The sequence below is a fragment of the Microcaecilia unicolor genome, chromosome 13 (assembly GCF_901765095.1).
Source record: "Microcaecilia unicolor chromosome 13, aMicUni1.1, whole genome shotgun sequence".
Classification (NCBI taxonomy): Eukaryota; Metazoa; Chordata; class Amphibia; order Gymnophiona; family Siphonopidae; genus Microcaecilia; species Microcaecilia unicolor.
The window spans coordinates 67,498,215-67,517,302 of NC_044043.1; the positions used below are offsets into that span (position 1 = coordinate 67,498,215).

Below are 19,088 nucleotides of genomic sequence, written 5' to 3' on the forward strand. Positions count from 1 at the left end.
GGTATTTGATTATGGATGTTTTTTGTACTTCGCCCAGAAATTTAGATGGTGCAGACTAGAAATGTTTTAAATTACATTAGTACATGGAGTGATCAAGTATTACAGTTTTGCAATCTCAGTATAAACGCTGTCTACTGTTGACTATTATGATAGCTGGCCAGTAAGGAGGTTTTATTGTTAGATGAATTGGAAAGAAAAAAAGTTGGGATGAGATGTGTGGGATGTTTTTAAGGATATAATTTATTCTATAGTTGATTTTAAATTGTTTTAGGTGATACATTATTTTAATTCATGAACTGGAACATTTTCAGGAACTGTAAAATATAAATGCTAAATTATAAACATATATAACATCTTTGGTTAATTTATCAAAACCTCTGAGTAGGTACTGTGAGAAGATGAGCTTCAACCACAAGAAACCCTTTGCTCATTTGGCACTCAAGTCTTTTTGTTCTGTAATGCAGAAAGATAATGAACAGTATGTGATGAATTCAGTTTTACATCATGGTGAGCTTTGGAAATTCAATCTGAATAACAATAATAAACCAGTTTGTACTGGCCCTAGAGACAGCTGCCTGTGATGCAGTTATAACAGCCACTTGTGCAGCCTTCTCCCTGAGGAAGAGTAAGGGAGATGAGATAATTTTAAGTCCCTTGGGAATAGAGTCAGTTTAAATTTGATATTCCACCTTCTCTCTATTTGTCACAAGGTACAATGTAATAAAATATCATATGATATTGTCACAGAACATAAAAATTAAATAGCATAAATACTGCCAATCTCCACATAGTCACTCCCTTCTAACATCCACATCTGTCTCAGGCAGGTGGGGATTTTGTGAGGAGGGTGGGAGGTACGGAAGGCCAGGCAAACTGGCTTTTATTATCCTGATTACTTTCTACAATGTAAAAGTGTGTTCACAGATTACCGTAGTTCAAGGAATCCATCCATCCACATAGTTATGACAGACTATTGTACAATACCTAAGAGAGGATAAATGGGAAGAAGGGACTTCTTGGTTGGAAGATATTTTGATACTGCCACAGAACAAAGTAAATCATTGCTGAACTGAAGAAGGATTTTATTTTTCAGGCTATAATTATTTTCATCTCCAATCTTAGAAGTTTGTGGCTTGTTCAGGAGTGGAAGTCAATGAGCCAGTGAAATTTATGGAGTCATTTCTGCCAAAGCTACTGGAAACTCAGTTAATGTAGTACTTTGAGATGGAAAGAGCCCATATGTAGCCAGCAACAAACAATAGTGGAGACCAGTGATGATTTTCAAAAGTTGAAAAAAAAAGTCAAGATGCAGAAATTAGTGGAGTGGGAAAGAAAGAAACTTGGGATTATCCTGGATTGAAATATTCTTCTAGCACAGAAAAGGAAGGCATCTCTGAGCGACTGAGAAACATGAAAAACAGATTCCGATTGTTTTATCCTGCGAGGATGAACGTCTCCATGAATAATAAAGACATAGTAATATAGTAGATTATAGCAGATAAAGACCTGCATGGCCCATCCAGTCTACCCAACAAGATAAACTCCGTGTGTGTGTGTGTGTGTATATATATGTGTGTATATATATATATATATATACACACACACACACTGTTTGAAAATACTAAAGAATTACAGTGTTGTGTTTGAGTCTTTCAGGAAACAAACTGGATACTCTTGTGATTTATATGTGAGTACTGTTGTCCAATTCATCCAAACCGTTTTCGATTCACTTATATGAATTGATTTTTCAACTTGGTTCTTTAAGACTATCATCAATACATTTTTATATGACCTGATAGGTGCTATTGGTCAGATTGTGTACCAGATTGCTAGTTGTTAAGCCCTTAGCCACTTTGGAAGGGCAAACAACTGCTCGGTGCAGCAACTCAGGCAAACTAGCAAAATCGTTCTTTAGTGAACAATACTTACTTAGTATAGTTATATATATATATATATATATATATATATATATGTGTGTGGAAAAGGTTTAAATTAAACATCCTTATACACAAATTGAACTATATATATATATATAGTTCTATTTTTGTATAAGGATGTTTAATTTAAACCTTTTCCTCCAGTAGTCTTACATTTCAAATAGAACTTTAAGACTGACAAATTATTACCAAACCAGTTGGATCAATTTTTAATGTAGTTTCTTACTAACAGTGTCCTATTGTCTTTCCTGAAATAAGTAGAATGTACCTCCACTGAATGAAAAAAATAATAATAAACCATATATCTAACGGTACAGTCGCTGTATATTCTTTTTTTAAGGAAAAAAAGGCCTCACAGAGTTCTTAGATGAAATACATCAAACAGAGCTAAAACGGGTCTTAAACAGATCCTCTGTTCATCATTGGCCGAAAACCTTATATATTATGTGATAACCATAAAGTTCTTCACACGCTTTCTATTCCTGATCGTAATCTTATGCAAGCATAAACCAGCAGATAAAACTGTGGATATACATAAAGTTTGAAAGGATACTTAACTTTTAAACTAACAGCACTCGGACGTTCCACAATGCGCTATGTATATGCTTGTATAAGATTACGATCAGGAATAGCAAGCGTGTGAAGAAGTTCATAGTTATCACATCATATATAAGGTTTTTGGCCAATGATGAACAGAGGATCTGTTTAAGACCCGTTTTAGCTCTGTTTGATGTATTTCATCTAAGAGCTCTGTGAGGCCTTTTTTCCTTAATAAAGACAGCAACTGTACCGTTGGATATATGCTTTATTATTTTTTTTCATTCAGTGGAGGTACATTCTATTTAAGATGATATCTCACAATTCTATATTTCCACACCCAAATTTGATTATATTTAGTGGTTTCCTGAAATAAGAACATAATTTTTCTTCCATAGTTTTCCAGGACTTAAAATAATATTGTTTTAATTGTATTTAGGGAAATTCATCCACGTCTTCCTCGGTGCCCTACTTTCAAATAAACTGGACTGCCCGAAATTTACACATGTAAGACCTACCTATCAGATTATTGCTGAGAGAACCACTAGAAGTTTTTTTTCACATATTTATTTATCATTACACTCACAAACAATCACAGTTTTCTGTACAAAGCCACAGCAAGTTTACTGTAGCACATCATATAGCAAATCTCAATCACATTTGTTGCCACTTCTCAACTTCTCCAAACAAAAATAATTTCCCTCTTTTTGAGAATGTTTTCTAAATCTATAGCCCTCCATTTAAAATCAGTAATAGTTTTTTTTTTTTTTTTTTTTAATCCTGGCTTTTTCAGATTTACCCTACATAGAGTCCGCACCCCTAGGTAAGGATTATTGCACAGATCTTCCTTACCTAATGTTTTAAGCAGCATTTCGAGGCCCCCGCCTGCGTGTATCTTTTAAAACTGCTGTTCTTCACTAGCAGCAAACAGGAGCAGCCAATGAGTGCACTGCTCCCGTGGGCCCCACAACCTTTCCTTTGGCATATTCCCGCTTCTGCAGAAACAGGAAATCACAACGCTGAGCAGTGTGGCCAGCTGCTCCTGCTGGCGAAGAACAACAGGTTTTTTTTTTTTTTTTTTAGAAAAAATGAATCTGTGACTCGATTTGAATCGCGATTTGGACAGCATTAATGTACAGTAGAAGGAAATGAACTATATCAGGGTGAGACAGTTTTATGTACTGTTTTCTAGCTAATCTTTACAGTTTTGTACACTACCCAGAGCCCTTTTTGATATTATCTCACTTCTAAATGTGGTGGATAAGTAAATATGAAGATGATTTGTACCGTTACAATCGCACACAATAGTTTGGGCGTAATCATAGTGAACTCAGTGGTGGTTTTATGCCTGGGTGCAGACCTGGAACCTTTTTGAACTTGCTTTTTTTCCCCTATTGCAGCTGGAGTGAAGTGAAGGCTGCTGTTGGCTTTGACCTGGTACCTTTGGAAAAAAAATGACTACAGAGGAAATGTTGTTCTGGACAAAGAATCGGTGTTCTTTTAGCTTAGAGGTGTAAAAAAACAAACATCTGATTGAAATTGTCCTTTCTTTAATGTCCTCTTCCTGAATAAGGTGATGGATAAAGTTGTATGTTCTCCTGTATTTTCTGGGAGTGAGGGAGTAACAAGACCAACAGGACTCTTCCAAGAGTCAAGGGATACAGGAAAATGATGTAAAAAAAGGTTCTTAATGGAAGTAGATTCCTGTATTTTTTCCGAGGACAAGGAGGCTGCTTATTCTCACGTGTGGGTTGACGTCCGCGTCGGCCCGGGAATCTGCATTTTGCAATAGCAAAAAACAAAAAAGTTTTGCCAGAGTCTTCTGGCGCGTGTGCACCGCGCATGCGTATATTTCAGTTTTTTTTCTTTTTTCGTGACGAGGTGCGCCAGGTTCCTCCTATGCTCCTTGTTGAGGCCCAGGAAAGGAGTCTTGTTATTTTGCGAGTTTTTCCGCTGTTCATCGTTGATTTGCTTAAAAAAATAAGAAGAACTTTATCCTTTTAGTTCCCTTTTAATATTTTTTTACTAATTTTAAGTTTTCTTTGTTTTCGTGGTTGGGTTTTCCCCCCATTTTGTGCCCTTTCATTTTGGCACAATCTCATCTATTGATTTTGCCGAGGCCGTTTTTCCTTCCATGTTATTGAGGACACCCAGCAGCTTCAAACCTTATACTCGGTGCAACCAGACCATCTCAGGTACTGATACCCATTCCTGGTGTGTCCAGTGCCTTGGGCCCGATCACAGTCCAGCTGCTTGTAGTCTGTGTCTTCGTATGAAGAAAGGGACCCAAGTGGCTTGAGAAGCCCAGTGAGAGAAACGTTTTGGGGCTCAGTCCATTCCTTTGACGTCGGCATCGACATCGACATTGAGGGAGACATCGACGTCAGGAGGAGCGGTAATGTTTGCTGAGAGACCAAGTCGCGCTAGGAACAGTGAGGCATCGAGTGGCTCTCCACCTGTTTCGAGGCCTCCTGCTGTGCTTGCCTCCACGGGAACGACCATCATCAGGTCTGATTCCGAGGAGACATGAGGATTCCATATCATCCTCATCCGTACCAAGGAGTCTCGATGCCAGGCATCGAGTGAAGGCAAAGAAACACCGTCATCGATCTCCTTTTACACACGGTGCTGGGAGCTCTGGGGCATCGAGGGATTTGGCACCTGAGAAGCGTCGACGCCGAGAGGACCGCTCCCCCTCTATACAGGAGGTGCCGATGCGTCGGTCTCCTAGCAGCCCGGTACCTGCTCCTGAGCCTCAGCAGATTCTGCCACTGGCTGTTCCACCAACCCTGCAGCCTCCTCATCTAGGAGATATTTTTGGAGGAAAAGCATTGCTCCCTATTCCTATACTAGGCGTAGGTACACTCCGACTTCTCAGCAGCCCAGCATGTTCGTTCTCGTCAACAGCGTGTGCCTAAGGCCCATGCTGCTCCCCAGAAAAAGCAAGGGACGGGCTTTTGACTGACTCCAGTTAAGCATAGCCTCAGTACAAGTGTCCATGCTGCATGACTTGCCGGTTGGAGGGAGGTTAATATTTTTTTTACCAAAGGTGGCCTCTTGTAACCTCTGACCGGTGGGTTCTTCAAATAGGATACACCCTCAATCTGGAATCCAAACCTCCAAATTGCCCACTGGAAGCTCATTCTTACAACTCTCAGCACAAGCAGGTACTTGCAGAGGAACTCTCTGCCCTTCTAAAGGCTCATGTGGTCAAATGCGTTCCACCAGGGGAAGAAGGGCTGGGATTCTATTCCAGGTACTTCCTTGTGCAAAAGAAAACGGGGGGTGCGTCCCATCCTATACCTAAGGGCCCTGAACAAATTTCTAGTCCGAGAAAAGTTCAGGATGGTTTCCCTCGGCACCCTTCTTCCCATGATTCAGGAGAACAATTGACTATGCTCCCTGGACTTAAAGGATGCTTACACTCACATCCCAATACTTCCAGCTCACAGGAGGTATTTTCAGTTTCGGCTGGGAACACAGCACTTTCAGTACCGTGTGCTGCCTTTTGGCCTGGCATCTGCACCCAGAGTGTTTACCAAGTGTCTGGCGGTAGTCGCAGCGTCACTACTCAGACTTGGTAGTAGGTGTGTTTCCTTATCTTGCCGATTGACTGGTGAAGAGCACCTTGAAGGACAATGCTCTGGAGTCCATTTGAATGACTGTTCAGGTGCTAGAGCTACTGGGGTTCGTAATAAATTACTCCAAGTCCCATCTCATTCCTGTCCAAAAATTGGAGTTCATTGGAGCACTTCTGAACATGAAGACAGCTCAGGCTTATCTTCCCGAGACAAGGGCAGACAACCTCCTGTCCCTAGTGTCCACAGTTCGAGCGTCTCAGCAGATCACAGCTCGGCAGATTTTTAAACTGTTGGGACACATGGCCTCTACAGTACATGTAACACCCATGGCACGTCGTCTTATGAGAGCAGCTCAATGGACCCTAGCGTCCCAGTGGTATCAAGCTCCAGGGAATCTGGAGGATGTGATCTAACTGTCCATCGAATTCTGAAATTCGCTTCAGTGGTGCACATTCCGATCCAATTTGATCAGGGGACGACCATTCCAAATTCCTCAGCCAGAAAAAGTGCTGACAACGGATGCATCCCTCCTAGGGTGGGGAGCTCATGTAGATGGGTTTCACACTCAGGGAGTCTGGTCCTTCCAGGAAAAAGGTTTTCAGATCAATCTCCTGGAACTACGAGTGATCTGGAATGCTCTGAAGGCTTTCCGGCTGTCCACCCAAATTCTCTTGATTCAAATGGACAATCAGGTTGCAATGTACTACACCAACAAGCAGGGGGGTACCGGATCTCGCCCTCTGTGTCAAGAAGCTGTCCAGATGTGGCTTTGGGCACACCGTCATGGCATGTTTCTCCAAGCCACTTATCTGGCAGACGTAAACAACAGTCTAGCCAACAGACTGAGCAGGATAATGCAACCTCACGAGTAGTCACCATAGCCCACAAGATCTTCCGAGCGTGGAGCACCCCCTTGGTGGATCTTTTTGCCACTCAGATCAATCACAAAGTTCTGTTCCAGGCTTCAGGCCCACGACAGACTAGCGTCAGATGCCTTTCTTTATCATTGGGGGACAGGCCTTCTGTATGCGTATCCTCCCATACTTCTAGTAGGGAAGACTTTGCTGAAACTCAAGCAAGACCGCGGAACCATGATCCTAATCGCACTTTTCTGGAAACATCAGATTTGGTTCCCTCTTCTTCTGAAGTTGTCCTCCGAGGAACCGTGGAGATTGGAGTGTTTTCCTACCCTCATCACTCAGAATGAGGGATCGTTTCTATATCCCAACCTCTGGTCTCTGGCTCTCATGGCCTGGATGTTGAGATTTTAGAATTCGCCTTCTTGAGTCTTTCAGAGGGTGGCTGCCGAGTCTTGCTTGCTTCCAGGAAAGATTCCACGAAGAGGTGTTACTCTGAAATGGAGGAGGTTTGCTGTCTGGTATGACAGCAAGGCCCTAGATCCTCTCTCTTGTCCTACAGAGACCCTGCTTGAATACCTTCTACACTTGTCATAGCCTGGTCTCAAGACCAACTCAGTAAGGGTTCACCTCAGTGCAATTAGTGCTTATCGGCATGTAGAGGGTAAGCTTATCTCTGGATAGTCTTTAGTTGTTCGCTTTATAAGAGGTTTGCTTTTGTCAAAGCCCCCTATCAAACCTCCGCTAGTATCATGGGATCTCAAAGTCATTCTCACCCAGCTGATGAAAGCTCCTTTTGAGCCACTGAATTCTTTCCATCTGAAGTACTAGACCTGGAAGGTCATTTTCTTGGTGGCTGTTACGTCAGCTCGTAGGGTCAGTGAGCTTCAGGCCTTAGTGGTGGATGCACCTTATACAGAAGTTCATCACAACAGAGTAGTCCTCTGCATGCACCCTAAGTTCCTGCCGACAGTGGTGTCGGAGTTCCATCTGAACCAGTCAATTGTCTTGCCAACATTTTTTCCCCGACCTCATGCCCACCCTGGCGAGAGCACCTTGCACACCTTGGACTGCAAGAGAGCATTGCCTTTTACGTTGAGCGGACGAAGCCCTTCAAACAGTCCGCCCAGTTGTTTTTTGCTTTTGATCCCAACAGGAGGGGAGTCGCCATCGGAAAACGCTCAATCTCCAATTGGCTAGCAGATTGCATTTCCTTCACTTACGCCCAAGCTGGGCTGACTCTGGAGGGCCATGTCACAGCTCATAATGTTAGAGCCATGGCTGCATCGGTGGTTCACTTAAAGTCGGCCTCCATTGAAGAGATGTGCAAGGCTGCAACGTGGTCATCAATTCACACATTCACATCTCACTACTGCCTTCAACAAGATACCCGACACAACAGTCTGTTTGGGCAGTCAGTGCTGCTGAATCTGTTTGGGGTTTAGAATCCAACTCCACCCCCCTAGGTCCTGTTTTATTCTGTTCCAGGCTGCACTCTCAGCTAGCTGTATATAGTTTCAGCCTATGTTATGGCCTTGCCGTTGCAAGGCCCAATTGACCAATGTTCATTGTTTTGAGTGAGCCTGGCTGCTAGGGATGCCCCACATATGAGAATAAGCAGTCTGCTTGTCCTTGGAGAAAGCGAAGATACTTACCTGTAGCAGGTATTCTCCGAGGACAGCAGGCTGATTATTCTCACAATCCCTCCCACTTTCCCTTTGTAGTTGTTATTGTTATGGTTATGCTGTTTAATTTAACTGAGTCACTCGCGTGGCGGGCAGGAAGTTACTCCACGCATGCGTGCTGCACGCGCACTAGAAGACTCGGGCAATACTTTTTTGGTTTTTGCTATTGCAAAATGCCAATTCCCGGGCTGACGTGGACGTCGACCCACATGTGAGAATAATCAGCCTGCTGTCCTCAGAGAATGCCTGCTACAGGAAAGAATCTTCACTTTCTGTAAGAAAGGCTGGTTTGTGACACAGAATCAAGTCTGATATCTCTTATAGATGGCATTCAAAGAGAGGCAGATAAAAAAAAGGGGGGGCACCTTCTTGGTATTACATTTTTCTGCAGCCTTTGACACTTAAAGAGCCTAACTTGCTTTCAGAAACTGGAAGTTATGGAAATTCTCTGAGGACAAGCAGGCCAATAGGATTTTCACAGCCAGGAAGGAGCCCAGTTCAGATGCTGACTTGGGAGATTAATGTTCAGGCTCTTCTGGCACTGGCAGAATCAGGACTAAGGCAGGTGTGGGTTAATCCAGCCCTCAAGACTTATGCTTTGCTTGGAAGTTCATTGTTGATGCTGGGACACTAGAGAGTGTTGGAAGTCAAACATCAGAAGCATCTCTTCCACTTAAGCCCAAGCAGGTGTCTTAGAGCAGTATTTCTCAACCTTCTCCTGGAATCAAACAGTTTGCTTTTCAGGATTGCCACAATGAATATACATGATATAAATTGCCATATATTGGTAATCCCTTGTATGCAAATCTTCATCCATATTCATTGTGGTAATCCTGAAAACCTGACTGGGTTTGTCTCCTGAAGAGGGTTGAAAAGCAATGCCTTAGGAGGTTCATGTCAAGGCTCACAGTGTCCAAGCCATGGCTACATCAATAGCACTTTTAAGAATAGTCTATGTGGAGGAGATTTGGAAGGTTGCACTGTGGACTTTGGTCTATACATTCACATTTCATCATTGTTTGGAAAGGGATTTATCACAAGAAAATAAGTTTGGTTAGTCTATCTTAAGAACTTTTTCGAGATGTAGTAACCTGCTCCATCCCCCTTAGGGCCTATTTCTACAGTTCAAAATTGCTTTCGTTAAGTAAAAAGAATAAAAACTAGAAAAGGCTGGTCACCAAAGTTTTGCCATCTGCTTGTTGGGAGACTTTTTCCATTTCTATGTTAAATGCAGCCTATATCTAAGGAATTCTACATTTGTAGTCTTACTTTCATGCTTGTCTTTGGAGAAAACCTAAGTTACTTAACTTTAGTAGACATTTTCCTTGGACAACCGGATAGAAGTCCTCACATAATCTACCCATCTCTGCTTGCAATTTTATTTTTTAAAGTTTCAAAAAAAGCTGAGGCAGCCTTGTGCGATGATGCTGTGAGTGATCTGATATGCGTACACAGTGAAGAAAAAACTTTACTTCTAGAAAGGCTAAAGGATAGCTTTCCTTCATCTGTCTGTTAGTGACATCACCCACATGTGTGGACTTATGTCCTGCTATCCTCAGAACCTCTGCTACAGGTAACTTGGTGCTCCATTCCTTCTACCCCTGTCTTCAGTAGTGTTCAGTTGGGGGGACTGTTCAGTAGAGTTGTATATAAGTGGTTTGAGTGGAGTCATGCAGAGGCTGTTACAAACATGGTAGAAGAAGGACCTTTCCACAGCATACGTGCACTTCTGTATGTGCAGCCCCTGGATTTATGGTAAAGTAAAACCCTACCATGAAACATGCCGAATCCTGGTTTTTTTTTTCTTTCTCCCCCCCCCCCCCCCCCCTCCAGGAGCATGGCAGCATTTGCCGGGATGTGTGATGGGGGCTCCACAGAGGATGGCTGTGTGGCGGCTTCTCGAGATGACACTACACTCAATGCACTCAACACAGTAAGTTAATGGCTTACAGTGCTTTGTCTTTAACATGTTTCTCCATTTTGTAATTTTGTTTGTAATACCTTTTGTAGCCTGTGGTCCACCCCCTCCCCCTGGCTATCCACCCCATTACAGTTTCTTTAGAGCTGCTACTGTTAATTCCAGATATCAGATAACCACCTGATGAGTTGTTAGCCAGGGGGGAGATCCATGATGATGGACTGCTAACATTCCTGCTTACATTATGGTTGAAAGAAAGGGCAGTCTGTAGGTTTCCTTCTGAGCCCTGGCAGCCTACGTTGGAGGATCCAATGAATACCTTCACACAGTTCTCAGAGACTGAGGAATCTTCCTTGGCAGTGGACCTGGTCACATTGATGCTAGGGCCAAGGGCCCCAACACTGTTGCTTGGGATTTGACATGTCCTTGAGCCCTGAGTGACAGGCCAATAGATTCACCTGACAGCCCTGTCTGCATTGCAATGAGAAGATGATGGAAGCCCAATAGTAGTTCAAGGGGAAGGGTGTAATTGATGGAGAGTGTTGGACTCCACTCCGGGACATTTCCAGGCAAGTGTTACAGTTAGATGTATGGATTTTGAAGGTGTGAGGTGCAAAAGGACTTTGATGGATAAGTTAATCAGGCTTTGAGGACGACTACTGTAATGAATGAGAAGAGAGATATCCTAGGAACTCCAGGTATGTCCAGTTACTTTTCCCCAGTTCACCCAAATCTATTCCCTTAGAGTGCCTCTGATAATATTGTCTGCCGAGGTCCATAAACAAGAAGTTAAGGTCAAAGGTTGATGAAGAAATTATGTGAGTTACAGTTTATTTATTTATTTGTTATATTTGTGTCCCAAATTTTCCCACCTATTTGCAGGCTCAATGTGGCTTACATGGTACCGTAGAGGCAAGCGCCAATACTGGTTATAACAAATACAAAGTGTGGTTGTGGTAAAGTAAAGTTCATGTGTGACAGACACATTGGGGAGTCGTAGTCGTAAGAAGAAAAGTTAGGTAATGTCCATTATGACCAGTATGAGCTTTGGTTTTGTTGTGTTGTTGGGTTAAGGCATTTAAAAGTTGGATCGTTTGGTTATGCCTTTTTGAACAGGTTAGTTTTTAGTAATTTCCGGAATTTCAGGTGGTTATATGTTGTTTTCACGGCTTTTGGTAGTGTGTTCCGTAGTTGCGTGCTTATATAGGAGAAGCTGGATGCATAGGTTGTTTTGTATTTGAGTCCTTTGCAGCTTGGGTAATGGAGATTTAGGTATGTTCGTGTTGATCTTGATGTGTTTCTGGTTGGTAGGTCTTCATGTATCCCGGGGCTTCTCCGTAAATGATTTTGTGAACCAGGGTGCAGATTTTGAGTGCGATGCGTTCGTTGATTGGGAGCCAGTGCAGTTTTTCTCGTAGGGGTTTGTCTCTTTCGAATTTCGTTTTTCCAAATATAAGTCTGGCTGCTGTGTTTTGAGCATTTTGGTGTTTCTTTATGATTTGTTCTTTGTATCCTGCATAGATACCATTACAGTAGTCTAGATGGCTTAGTACCATAGATTGTACCAGGTTGCGAAATATTTCTCTCGGGGGGAAAAAAGGTTTCACTCGTGAACATTTTCTTCGTTGTAGTTTTCACATGGCTCTCTAGTGTGAGGTTTCGGTCGATTATGACACCGAGAATTTTCAGGCTGTCTGAGGTGGTTATGTTGGTGGGTTTGTTTGTGTTATATTGAGATGAGAGGATGAGACTGTGTGTTTTTTCTGCATTAAGTTTTAGTTGAAATGCATTTGCCAATGAGTTCATGATGTTTAGGCCAAGATTGATTTCTTTGGTGATTTCTGTAAGGTCATGTTTGTATGGGATGTAAATTGTGATATCGTCTGCGTATATGAAAGGGTTGAGGCCTTGACTGGATAAGGACTTGGCTAGTGGGGTCATCATTAGGTTGAAAAGGAGTAGTGATAGTGGTGATCCTTGAGGTACTCCACAGTCTGCTTTCCAGGGTGGTGATATGTTTGAGTTTGATTTCACTTGATATGTTCTATTGGTTAGGAAACCTTTGATCCAGCTAAGGTACACTTCCACCAATCCCGAAATACTCTAGGATGCTTAGTAGAATGTTATGATTTACCATGTCGAATGCACTAGGCATGTCGAATTGTAGGAGAAGTACGCTAAATTGCGATCTCTTGTTTGAATTTGGCTAATAGAGTAATTAGAACTGTTTCGGTGCTGTGGTTGGAGCGGAAACCTGATTGTGATTCATGGAGTATTGTGAATTTGTTTATGTAGTCAGTTGTTTAGTTGCCATGCTTTCCATCAGTTTGACTACTAGTGTGATTGATGCTACTGGGCGGTAATTGGTGATATCATTTGTTTTTTTTCTTGGTATTTTTTGGTATTGGGGTGAGTAGGATATTGCCGTTTTTCTTAGGGAAGAGACCATGTTGAAGCATGTAGTTTAGGTGGGATGTGAGGTCTGTTGTGAAGTGGTGGGGGGTGGATTTTAATGGGTGACTAGGGCAGATGTCCAATTTACAATGAGTCTTGGAGAACTTATTAATCGCTTGATTGACTGCTTCAGTGGTGAGTGGAAGGAAGCTTGTCCAGAATCTGTCCGCTGGATATTCGCCGTGGACTGGGTCCATACAGTCGATGAAATTTCCGATGTCGGTGCTGTTCTGAGGTAACGTGTTGCGTGGGTTTACAATTTTTTCTTTGAAGTATTTTGCAACTTTATCTGCAGGTGGGATATCTGTGTTGGTTGTGGTGACCACGGTGGTGTCTGGTAGTTTGCCCACTAGTTGGTATAATTTTTTTGTGTCTTTTTAGTCAGGCCCTATTTTGGTTCTGTAGTATTGCCTTTTGGCTTGTCTTATTGCGTATTTGTATTTTCTTTGATTGTGTTTCCATGCAGTGAGTGTTTGTGCATCTTTCATTTTTTTCCATGCTCGTTTGAGTCTCCTGGATTGTGTTTTCAGTTTTTTTAGTTCTTCGTTGTACCTTGGTATCGCGTTGTGCCTACGTGAGGTTCGTATTTGTAAGGGTGCTATTTCATCTAATATGTTTTTACATCTTTTATCCCATTCCATGAGATAGTGTGTGGAGTCCGTTTATGTAGTCCATTCATTATTGTATATTTGTTGCCAGAATGTTTCTGAGTCTATTTGGCCTCTTGTGCTGTAGGTTGTGTGTTCTTGTATACAATATGAGCCCTTTTTCCGCCAGAGTAGGGATAGGTTCAGTTTGTAATGATCCGACCATGGTATGTTTGTCCAGTTGAAGTCTGATATTAGGTTCTGGTTTGTGGCCAATTTGTGTGACATGAGGTCCAGTGTATGTCCTTTGACATGGGTTGCTTGAGTGTGTGTGGCCATTTAAGGTCCCATCAATTGAGGAATTCCTTGCATTTGCGTTCGTTGGTGGAGTTTGGGTCTTCTAGGTGAAGATTGATATCTCCCAGTACTAGTATGTTGGGGCTGGTTGCACAGGTGTTTGATATGAAGTCCATGAAGTGTGATTGGCAGTCGTTCCAGTTGCCTGGTGGTCTATAAAACAGGACACAGTTTAGGTGGTCAAGGAGGGTTGTGTGGTGAATTCTAATTGAGGCGATTTCAAGTTAGGGTGTTATGGATTCGGCTGTGGTTACAGTGGTGAAGTGTGATCGATGGATTAGTGCAAGGCCTCCGCCTCTGTTTTCCTTTCTGGTCCAGTGAGTGATTTTGTATCCCGGGGGCATAGATCTAGGATTATAGGGTCTTTTTGATCATGGATCCAGGTTTCGTTAATGAAAAGCAGATCAAGGTTTTCTGATATGATCCAGTCTGTTATTAATTCTACTTTATTTATTACGGATCTAGCGTTGATGTACCCCAGTTGAATTTTTAGGTATGGGTCTTCTATGATCGGAGTTAAGTGGATTTTTTTCAATTGATGTTTCTTTCTTGGTGTAGGTTTGTTGTGACCGTTCTTTCCCTTGTGTTGAGGTTGTCTGCATGTTGATATTCTTCCTTTGTTGTGGTGGTTATCAGTTTGATATGGTTTTGTATTTCTGGTTAGTCTTTGGTGGTTCTGTAGTATGGGTATGATGATGTTTTTAGCGAGTGAGGTAGTTAGTGTTAGGTGGATCAAGGATAGGGAGTAGATTGTTAGGAGCAGCTTGCCGGTATTCATTGTGGTATCAGTTCATTTAGGGCTGTTGGTGAACTGTGTTAGATGGGGTTAATGGACTGGGATGGGAGTGAGCCTGTTTAGTCCACTCTAGTTTTTAGGTTAGTCTCTATTTCTACTCCCCCGCGCAGCCGTCATTGCCATACACTCAAATCAAGCAGCAAACCTGTATGTTGCTGATCCACTTTGTCGTTGCCTTTGTCAGTCCATTTGTAGCAGGCCTGAGCTGTTCAGTTGTTTAGGCATGCCCCCATGCTGGCGGCGTTAGCGGTGTGGTACCGCTCAAACCAATCTCTTGATCGTCGATGGCTCTGACTCCTCCAGCTCTAGCTCTCCGTTCCACAGCCGTGCCCTCCGTTCCCGCAGTGACGCTCCCTGCTCTTCTCTCCTAGCCTCTACCTCAGGCGGGCATCTGGCCGACCGGCGGCTCCTGTCGTACACAGCGGGACTGTCTCAATGCCTCGGAGTGGCTTGCTCGGCAGGGTGATGTCACGGGTAGGCACCGTGGCTCCGAGCAGGGCGGAGGCAGGGTGGAGGCCTCGGATTGACTCTTGGTAATGGCGGCTACCTGATCGGCGGCCTGCTCAGCAGGGGGATGTCGCGGGTAGGCACCACAACTCTGGGCAGGGCGGAGGCAGGGTGGAGGCCTCGGATTGGCTTTCAGCGGCAATGGCAGCTAACCTGTTCGGTGGCGGCTGTGAACAGTGGGCCAGGTGAGAGTCGTGGTCTGCTCCTGACGGCGGCTACTCCCGACAGAACACCCACGGGAGACTCCGGTCCGTCTGTGCGTTTCTCTGTGCGCCCTCGAGGTGAGTCCGTCATGTGTGGGCTGATTGGTCCCCGTTTTAAGCCGGTTAACAGCCCGGGTCACTGGAGCTAGTTGCTCTTGTGACCTCTGGCAGGGGCCATCTTAGTCCTATTTGCAGTGCAGGTTGCAGTGAAAGGTTTGAAATTGGGTAGTGTTTGGATAGAGGTGTCCCAAAGGGTTCAGCATTGTCATTGAAGTTATTTGATCTGTACATGGTGCCATTTGTAAACTGCTGCAATCCATTTTTGTGCAGATACATTAATTGTGTGTTTTCAAATTTTAAGTGGTCTTCAATAATCTAGTGTAGTTTAAAATGGAGCCAATGGTTTGTTAAAAAGAAGATGGATGTATTGGTTTTTCACCTTGATCTTAAATATCTTTCACTAGGTAAGTTATTTCTTAGTACGGATTTAGAATAACTTAGTACGGATTTAGAACACATTCCTATTTGGAATAAAGTCCAGTATTTGGGTATAGTGACTGATTCTCATTTTCCACCCACAAGTCAGTAGTGTTTTTTTAAACATGATGTGTCAGTTATGCTCTTTTGAACTTCATTTTCAACTGGTGGTACAGTTATTAATCATGCCATATTTCAATTATTGTAATATACTAGCCGTTAAGCCCGTTAAAACGGGCAAGTATTGGTATGCTCTATTTTGATGTATAACTCCCTCCCTCCCTCCCCTCGGCTCCCCGCCCTTCCTCCTTCCCTCCCTCCCAGCTCCAAGGCCCGATTCCCTCCCAGCTCCATGGGCCCCCCCTCCGTCCCTCCCAGCCAGCTGCAAGGCCCCCCTCTGTACATCCCTCCCAGCTCCAAGGCCCCCCTACTTCTGACCTCCTATGTCCAGCATCCTCCCTCCTTCCCTGCCAGCTTCAAGGCCCCCAGTCTTTCCCTCCCTCCCTAGCTCCAAGGCCCCATTCCCTCCCCTCCCAGCTCCAAGGCCCTCCGTCCCTCCCCTCCCTCGCAGCTCCAAGGCCCCCTCCTCCTTCTGAGCATTTATCCTGCCTTCCCCCCCCCCCCCCCGAGGTCGCTGTTGTCGCCGCTACCGCTCCCCCCCCCCGAGGCGCCACCGGCCCCTCCCTCCCAGCTCCAAGGCCCGATTCCCTCCCAGCTCCAAGGGCCCCCCTCCATCCCTCCCAGCCAGCTGCAAGGCCCCCCTCTGTACATCCCTCCCAGCTCCAAGGCCCCCCTACTTCTGACCTCCCATGTCCAGCATCCTCCCTCCTTCCCTGCCAGCTTCAAGGCCCCCAGTCTCTCCCTCCCTCCTAGCTCCAAGGCCCCATTCCCTCCCCTCCCAGCTCCAAGGCCCCCCGTCCGAGCCAGCTCCAAGGCCCCCCTCCGTCCCTCCCCTCCCTCGCAGCTCCAAGGCCCCCCTCCTCCTTCTGAGCATTTCTCCTGCCTTCCCCTCCCCCCCCGAGGTCGCTGTTGTCGCCGCTACCGCTCCCCCCCCCCGAGGTTGCCACCGGCCCCTCCCTCCCAGCTCCAAGGCCCAATTCCCTCCCAGCTCCAAGGGCCCCCCCTCCATCCCTCCCAGTCAGCTGCAAGGCCCCCCTCTGTACATCCCTCCCAGCTCCAAGGCCCCCCTACTTCTGACCTCCCATGTCCAGCATCCTCCCTCCTTCTCTGCCAGCTTCAAGGCCCCCAGTCTCTCCCTCCCTCCTAGCTCCAAGGCCCCATTCCCTCCCCTCCCAGCTCCAAGGCCCCCCCGTCCAAGCCAGCTCCAAGGCCCCCTCCGTCCCTCCCTTCCCCTCCCTCGCAGCTCCAAGGCCCCCCTCCTCCTTCTGAGCATTTCTCCTGCCTTCCCCTCCCCCCCCGAGGTCGCTGTTGTCGCCGCTACCGCTCCCCCCCCCCCCCCGAGGTCGCCACTGGCCCCTCCCTCCCAGCTCCAAGGCCCGATTCCCTCCCAGCTCCAAGGGCACCCCCCTCCATCCCTCCCAGCCAGCTGCAAGGCCCCCCCTCCTCCTTCTGAGCATTTCTCCTGCCTTCCCCTCCCCCCCCGAGGTCGCTGCTATCGCCCCTCCCCCCCCCCCCGAGGTCGCCGCTACCGTTCCCCCCCCCCCCCCCCCGAGATCGCCACCGGCCCCCTCCACCCGGGCCCTCTGTTCTACATTTAACTTACAGCGCCGAAACCGCAGGCAGATCAGCTCCGTCGGCCTTCCTTCTCTGCCTGTGTCCCGCCCTCGTGTGACGTAACGTCAGCGAGGGCGGGGCACACAGGCTGGGAAGGAAGGCCGACGGGAGCTGATCTGCCTGCGGTTTCGGCGCTGTAAGTTAAATGTAGAAGAGAGGGCCTGGCCTGGTGGAGGGGGTTGGCTGCGACCTTGGGGGGGGACGGGGACGGCAGCGGCGACCTGCAGGGGGGGAGCGGCAGCGGCGACCTCCGGGGGGGGGGGGGGTAGCGGTACCATTAGCGGCAGCGTCGACGGTCCGTGTGGCAGTGACTGCACTCCTCCTCAGCGCAGAGTTTCCCTCTCTGTTCCGTCATCACGTCTTGACGTGGGGGCGGGACAGAGAGGGAAGTCTCTACTGCGCATTTGCAGGTGAGTCGGTCACTTGCCATTTATAGGTTTGATATTAGTCTGCCTGAGTTTTCTATTAATCCCTTACAGTTGCCTGAAGAGTACAGTTAACTAATAGTTGAAAGACCACATTTACCCAGCCATGAGGTAGCTTCATTGGTTCTCGGTTGCTTATCCATGGTGTTTAAATCTGTTCATCAGGTGTCTTCATTTGAAATGGGTATTTTTCTTACATATCAACACTCAAGTTGCTTCATCAGTGCCACCACAAAGACTAGAATTTTTCCAACAGTTGCAGCCGTTTGAAAGATTTTAACTTGATTTGGGGTATTCATCTTATTATTGATTTTTTGTAAGAAATTGAAGATTCATTTATTTGCTGTGTCTTTTTAATAGATTTATGTAGTTTGATGTAATGTTTCTATTTATATGTGACGAATTGACTTCTTTGTGGAATTGTAAACTGTCAAGAAGTGTAGCAATGTGCAGGTATAAATCCAATAAGTTACATGAAACTAGGCTCTAGACCAGTGATGGGCAACCTTTTGAGCTTGGTATGTCAAAATTCACCCAAAAACCGAGCATAACTCGGGTGGTGTGTCACTTCAAGAAAAATCACTGCTACTAGGACCACCCCGGGCCCCCCCTACCCGAGATCGCTGCCCACCCGAGGTCGCCGGGCCCCCCCTCCACCCGCTACCGGGCCCGGAACTAACCTTTAAAGCCTCCTTTCACGTTGCAGCAAGCAGCAGCAGGGCAGACCTCTCCTCCTTCCTTCTGTGCTCCGCCCTCGCGGACGTTACGTCAGGCAAGGTCAGGACACGGAAGGAAGGAGTGGCCTGCCCTGCTGCTGCTTGCTGCGACGTGAAAGGAGGCTTTAAGGTTAGTTTCCGGGAGCGAGGAGGAAGGGCGGACCACACTGCGGCGCCGCCGCGTGTCATCGAAAATGGCTACGCGTGTCAGTGCTGACATGCGTCTCATAGGTTCGCCATCAGGGCTCTAGACTTTGTAGGGTTTGAACTCCACTTTAAGGGTATTACAAGTCTAAGAAGCAAAACCTTGGCTGGAA

General features: G+C 45.7%; 1 protein-coding gene across 7 annotated transcripts in view; it reads left to right on the top strand.

Moving 5' to 3' along the window:
- RERE (arginine-glutamic acid dipeptide repeats) overlaps positions 1-19,088 on the top strand; it is a 569,568-nt gene that overhangs the window by 443,812 nt on the left and 106,668 nt on the right. For all 7 annotated transcript variants that reach the window (XM_030186180.1, XM_030186182.1, XM_030186181.1 and 4 more), the window contains one exon: positions 10,431-10,530. In XM_030186180.1, the coding sequence (XP_030042040.1) occupies positions 10,431-10,530 (100 nt within the window). The remainder of the gene's footprint in view (positions 1-10,430; positions 10,531-19,088) is intronic.